The sequence below is a fragment of the Antrostomus carolinensis genome, unplaced genomic scaffold (genome assembly GCF_000700745.2).
Source record: "Antrostomus carolinensis isolate BGI_N321 unplaced genomic scaffold, ASM70074v2 scaffold4433, whole genome shotgun sequence".
NCBI classification, from domain to species: Eukaryota; Metazoa; Chordata; class Aves; order Caprimulgiformes; family Caprimulgidae; genus Antrostomus; species Antrostomus carolinensis.
This window is the reverse complement of record NW_010304302.1, coordinates 35,501-42,426: the sequence shown is the minus strand read 5'-3', so window position 1 is coordinate 42,426 and position 6,926 is coordinate 35,501. Positions and strand designations below refer to the sequence as shown.

The 6,926-nt window shown below is 39.3% G+C and overlaps 1 protein-coding gene across 1 annotated transcript in view; it reads right to left on the bottom strand.

Moving 5' to 3' along the window:
- Positions 1–808: 808 nt before the first annotated feature.
- Positions 809–6,926, bottom strand: part of LOC104522170 (complement C4-A) — a gene marked incomplete at its 3' end in the record, with an annotated part of 28,938 nt that continues 22,820 nt past the window's right edge. The window contains exons 17-23 of the mRNA XM_010164391.1: positions 6,147–6,347; positions 5,408–5,519; positions 5,116–5,186; positions 4,033–4,172; positions 2,748–2,960; positions 1,423–1,474; positions 809–889 (exon numbers count right to left, since the gene is read on the bottom strand). Of these exons, the coding sequence (XP_010162693.1) occupies positions 809–889; positions 1,423–1,474; positions 2,748–2,960; positions 4,033–4,172; positions 5,116–5,186; positions 5,408–5,519; positions 6,147–6,347 (870 nt within the window). The remainder of the gene's footprint in view (positions 890–1,422; positions 1,475–2,747; positions 2,961–4,032; positions 4,173–5,115; positions 5,187–5,407; positions 5,520–6,146; positions 6,348–6,926) is intronic.

The window sequence follows — 6,926 nt, the reverse complement described above, 5'->3', positions numbered from 1 at the left end:
CAGAAGGCCAACCACATCATGGGCTGCATCAGAAGAAATGTGGCCAGCAGATAGAGGGAGGTGATTCTCCCCCTCTACTCCGCTCTGGTGAGACCTCACCTGGAATACTGTGTTCAGTTTTGGAGCCCTCAACACAAGAAGGACGTGTACCTGATGGAACGTGTCCAGAGGAGGGCCACAAAAATGATCAAAGGGCTGGAGCACCTCTCCTATGAACACAGGCAGAGAGAGTTTGGGTTGTTCAGCCTGGAGAAAAGAAGGCTCTGGGCAGACCTTATAGCAGCCTTCTAGTACCTGAAAGGTGCCTATAAGAAAGCTGGGGAAGAACTGTTCACAAGGGCATGTAGCAATAGGACGAGGGGTAATGGTTCTAAACTAGAAAAGGGTAGATTTAGGTTGGATATTAAGAAAAAGTTCTTCAATATGAGGGTGGTAGATCATTGGAACAGATTTCCCAGAGAGGTAGTGGAGGCCCCATCCCTGGAGATATTCAAGGTTAGGCTTGATGGGGCTCTGAGCAACCTCCTCTAGTGAAGATGTCCCTGCTCACTGCAGGGGGGGTTGGACTAGATGACCTTTGAAGGTCCCTTCCAACCCAATACACTCTATGATTCTATGAAAGGTACTGAATCAGTACCTTTCATAGTACTGGCTTTTTTTTTTATGTCACTGGCATGAAGCACAGATCATTTGAGTCATGGCAGAAAAACTAGGAGGGAATGGAAACTCTATGTTCAGGAATGAGCAGCACAAAGGAGCATGTCTCTTGTCACCTATGGAAAAATTATTGACAAAAAATTACATTTACCTTTCAGGCTAACAAACACGTGACTATCAGAACCTGGTATCATATCAGATGGTCTATTCAGATCCAGTGTATGGGACCTTACTGTGAATAAATAAACAGAGATCTACATCCAAACTCTTTAAACATAAAAACATACAGTGTCATTTTAGAACATGTGTTTCATTAAACATCTCGCTGTTGATGGCAGTTACGAGAGAAATGTTATCAGAAATACTAAATGAAAATTTATGAAAATAAATATATTTATCTTTCTTAAATTGATCTAATTTTCAATTATTAGAATTATTTTTTGGTTTAAAATGAGGATTTGTTTAAATAACTTTTAAGATCTATTAGTAAACAAAATAGATGTCTATTTAATATATAAAGAATGCTACCTTGAAGCACAAACATAATACAAATCAATTCTAAACACTTGGAATTAAGTTATTTTTCTTTCCAGAGTGTTTTATTATGTATTGGAGGAAGAGATTTGTGACAAGTTGTGGTAAATTAAAGCAACGTTTGTGTGTTTAGAAGTATTTCACTGCACCCATCAGATATTCACACCACGCTTTACAACCCCTGTCCCTACCCCAAACCTCATCTGTACATAACTCTTTTGTGTAACTTACAGCCGCTATTAATGCAAAAGGTCTTCTCTTCTCTCTGTAAAACACCTTCAGGCTGTAAAATTAAGGAAAGAAAAGTCAAAACTTTTGCTAGCACCCACACCTGAAATTAAGCTGCATGAAAGCCGTGACCTCCACCCTTGTACCAGACCAGCAGATGGCAGAAATAGGTTATTCTGGAGTGAGATTTCCCTCCAGGTAAAAATCAAGCTTGAAATCAGAATTTCAGTCTGCCAACTGAAATGCCAGTGAACTCCATTGACTTTTTTGTTATTATTGATATATTCCCCGAATTAAATGTCTTCAACCAAAAATAACCCTAAAAATTTAAACGTCAAAAATTATTCTCAGCTTTGTAAGCCGTGCAAGTCAAGTTCACAGGTAGACTCACTTTTATAAACCTCTAATCTATGAAATCCACCAAATTCTGAGTTCATCTTGTTGGTAAACCAAACTTTTTTCCCTTCTGATTTCCACTTATTCCTCTTCCAACAGTGTGTATTTTAATAAAGCTATTTTTACATACACTTCTAGTGTTTTGGTGTAGCAGTGAAGTCTGAGACTGTCTTCTCTAGAAAAGTTATGGCTTGTGACAACAACAGGTTCCCGGCATCCTATCCCTTATTCTTACCTATGTGGCTATACCTTGACAGTGAGGTAAGGTTTCTTATTTTCCACTATTTGTGTGGGTTGAAAATTGCCCTCAGTGGGCTCCTTGGGTACTGTAATTAATTGGTGCCAGTCAGTGTTAACTCTCAGAAAGTAATCTTTATTAAAAGGCTTCTCCTTTTCATTGTTTTGAAAGAGAAACAAGGTATTAAATAATCAACACAACATCTTTGTTTGCCTCTGTGTTCTACCTATGCAATTGTTAAGCTTAAAGATCCATTAACTAGGAGTACTATAGGGTTAAAATTTATGTCTAGCAGAGGCTATTTTCTTCTCAAAATATTGCTAGATGAACAACAAACTTGGCTTCATAAGGGAAAAAGACTTTTTATAGATACTGAAACAGCAGGTGGAAATTAAAGATTAAGAGATGAGCACTGACTGTATGAAGTTGTTGCTATGTCATGGGTAGAAGGATGCCTTTTTGCCTTACAGAAAAATTATTTCCATATACACTAGTCATAAACTCATCACAGGGTTAAATTTCTTCCCCATGTTATAGCTCAAGTCCTTGCTGAGAAACAAGTTTCCTGAGATTGCTTCTAGCCTTATGTTTCTAGGATTTCATTCCTCCCACGAGAGCTCCACACATAGTGAATATTGTATTTGAGGAGACACACCTATTTATGAAGTTCCTGCTCTCAAGTAGTTATACCTACCACAACATTGAGGTTCTTCCTAATGCTATCAGTGTACCCAAAAGCCGTGTCAAAAGCAGTAATAGTAATTGGAATTTCTCCCGTAGTCAGAGGGACAACTGAGAAGTAGGCTGGTGTCGCAGAGTTCCCCTTAGCCACCAGTGTCAACTGCACAGCCTTCTCTGTGGCCTCCACAGTGCACAGCCCCTTCACTGCCTCCATCATCACTGTAACCTGTGGGGACAAGGCAATGCCTGTGATCAGGCTTAGCGCATCACTGCACAGAAAAAATACTCCAGCTCCACCATGTCTAGATAAGAATGGGAAATGAGGAAGAAGTATCACAGGAGACTTTAGATTTTGCTTAAAAAAAGAAATAGCACTGTGGACATTTTGCAAGATGGAACATGTTTTCCACTTCACCCCTCTGAATTTCCTATGCTCCATCTATAAAATGGGAAAACTTTTTTCACTGATAAGTGATCAAATGCTGGCACAGGTTGTCCAAAGAGGTGGTGGAGTCTTCCTCCTTGTAGATATTTAATATTTGGCTGGACAAGGCACTGAAAAACCTGCTCTAACTGGATCTGCTCTGAGCAGCAGGTTAGACTAGAGATGTCTGGAGGTCCCTTCCATCCTAAATTATTCTGTGACCCTGTGGTTTGTTAACATTCATCTACATTGATTCAGGCTGTGAAGGTAAATTAGCTAGTGTTTCTTTATTACATCTAATTTGCAATATAGTTTTGGCCTATCCCTGAACCACAGGGAAGTAAGAAGGATAGTACATTTTTGCACATATCAGCTCTACACCATTCAACACAGTTAAGAAGACGCTAGTCAAGCAGAGTTGTCTGAGAGATAGGAAGAGATTAAAAAGAAAAGCATCAGCCTGAGGATCCTGAAGGCCTTAAACCCAGTCACAACATATACAGAGCTGGATAGGTGTCTCATGAAGAAGAAATGCAGCTTTTGCATTGTATGCACCGTGAATTTTCTGGCTAACATATTGGATTGTGTGCTCATAATTCAGCTCTGTATCTTGTGCAGCAGCTGGGTGTTGCCCAGGTTGGCAGGCAGCAAAAAAAATAGCTGGTTGCTTCAATGAAGGGAAAGAAAACCTATCCAAAGACAAGGAATTTGGCTGTGCAATATGGTAAATGAAATCTGGTTTATGTGGTAAATTTGATCAGGAAGTAGAACCACATCCTGTCCTTGGGGAGACTTAAGTTTACATTAAACTATTACATTGCTACATATCTGTCTATCTAGATATGTATAGCACAGCAGTTGGTGGTAATACTACCTGGAGATCGTTGGACAGATAGTTGTAAATCACTGCTTTTATTTCTAGTTGTTCATGTCGTTTGACTGAATATGGTAATCTCAGGGATACAAAAAAGTCTTTGAAAACTGCAAAGGTGTGGGGGTCAGCTATGCAAAATCCTGGTATGAGAAAAAAAACAGAGTTAAGAATGACACAACAGCAGCTGATAAAAAGTTAGACATCTAATCAAAACTCATTGCCTAGGCTCCTCTGAGGTCAAGAGCAGGAGACAGAGATGGGCATCTTCAGAGAGTGTTTCAACGTGTCTGTGCTACAGACCTATCTTTGGGTGGATGATTTGCCCTCTGGAGTTGCTGCCATGGGTTTCAATAGGTTAAATTTGGCAGGAGTATCTGCAGCTTTTGTGAGTGAAATGTGGCCCAGCTTTCCTGCAAAGGCCATGTTTAAAACATAATGACCTTTCCTTGATTTCCGTAAATAAATTCTGTGCCCATTACTGCATCCTGGATAAGCCTCCTTTCTGAAGGGGAGTGGGCAGTACCAGATAGACCCGTTGTCTCTCCTGTGTGGTCCTGGTCAACCTCCAGGAGCTCCCAGACAGCAGCACCTGGGAACCCAGGCTCTCGGGTGTCCATCCCTTGCTGATCCTCTACTGATCTCCTGGTGCTCTTCTCTTCTCTGGCTTTCCAGAGACCAAAGACTTTCACACTCCTCTGAGACAGCCAGAACTTGGTCCCAGAAACATTCAAATAAAAGCAGTGTTGCTACTGCTACCTTTCTTGTGGCTTCCAAGCCATTTGGAAGCTAAAATTAGGTGGTTTATCAATTTGAAAGAATAGGAAACTCTTTTGATTGTATAATCCATCCTCCTTCAGAGCCTAATTCACATTGTTTTTATAAATATATACCTATCCTTTACATTTTAGCTGTGCCTTAATATAGCTTAAAAGAGATGAGTAAATGTCATGATCAAAGAATTTTGTGTTTTTCAGTACAGATGGTCTCACTTTGTCAACATCACATTCTGTCTCTGTTTTAAAAAAATATATGTTCTCTATTCATCCATACAAAGAAACCCAATAAAATATCAAATACAGATACCTTTTTGGGGAGATATACTTATTGCCTGAACTTCCCAGGTAGTTATAGAGTCAGGAGCGAAGTTCTTTACACTAAGAAACACAAAATAAAAAGTATTAGGAGGGATGTATAAAATGTAAATATTGTCACTTGCTGAAGCTTGAGTATTGTAAGGGAAAAAAAATCCCTCAGTTGTGGAGTCAAGGTACTCACCAATATTCTGAAGACCTCTGTGTCAGATAACAAAGCTGATATTTATATACATTTTACTTTATAAATTTAGACACGTACATCTAGTTAGGTAATACAGTACCTATGGTTTCCAGGGTTTTTCACATCTTCAACCGTCCACCACCAGCTCTCAGGAAAATAACTGCGCAAACTGACAGAAGTTTCATCAAACATTTCTTCATGGTCATCATAGTCTGTAAAACAAGAGTGGGGTTTCTGTTCTGAAGTATTTGGCTGCTGATGTTACAAGATCTTCTAGGGAATCAGTTTGTCAGAGCAAAAGCAGCAAGAAAAATACTCTGAAATGAGAAGAATTCATCTGGATTTCATCATGTATATTAAAAAAACCCCAACAAAACCAAAACTGAAAACAGAGAAACAATGACCAAAGATTGTCATAGAACAGAAGGATAATTCTTCTTTGCAAGTTAAATAACTATATGCTGCCAAATAAGAAAAATGTTCCCTTTTGGTAATGTGCAACAAAGACGTTCCCACTGTCCCATATTTGTGACAGACAGAACATGAAAGGAGAGCTCTGAGAAAAATGGTAGCAGAAATTACACTTTAAATATGATAATTTTCAACATAGGTTTTTTTGTGTGTGTGGCATGAGCTCCTTTGTGATCAGATAAAGACTTTGGGGAGAAGAAAGGAAGAAAAAGACAAAATTACCCTGGCTGAAGTGGCCTCTTCTCATCAGGGAGTGTTTTGGAGAAACACTTCCACCCAACAACACAGCATTAAATGCCCCTTAACCCTCCCTTCCCAGCATATGAAGGGTATTTTTTTGCAGACAGTTGCACGCCACCATTCCTTACGTCGTGCCAAGCCCACTCTGACCGTCCGCTTCGCTGCTTTCCTGAGGGCTGTGGCTTTCTCACAGCAGTCCTGGAAGGCAGTTCTGCATTCAGGGGAGCCAACCACCTTTATTAGCCTTTTTGCACAAGAAAATCTCATGGGATTTAATTTCATTCCATCTTCACAGCATTTTTGTAGATCAGTGTTTTGATATTTGCTGGCTGCAATATAATAACCCAGAATTAGTGCTGTGTCAGTAACAGTAAGTGTAAAGATGTTCATTGTGCTTGTTCCCATCATTCTTTGCAGTTAATGTTAATTGTTATTGCAATAGTCTACCTTCCACCAGGGACCTGTTCTCCATCCTAAAACAGTCCACAAACACAAGAGGAAAGCATGGGTCCTACAGCATCCTAAGTATTCTCTTCTGAGTTTTCTCTTCAAATTCAGATGGTGAATTAAAAACACTTCCCTGACACACTGGAACTAGATATCTTGATAGAAATAGTCATGGCAGTGTTTTCATTCTTGAATGAAGAGATTGATTTCAAAAGTCAGGAAGATGCCAACTTCAAGCCTCCATGTCTTCTGATAAGGAAATACCAATTTTTTTATTTTTTTTTTTTTTAATTTAGACCAAAAATTATACTAACTCTTTTCCTACTTGGAGCACAAAGTATCAAAACTGGCACAAATTCAAAGCAGAATGTCAAGAAAAAAATAGGACGTATAAAATATTTTAATAGAATCACAGAATCATAGGGATTGGAAGGGACCTCAGGAGATCATCTGGTCTAACC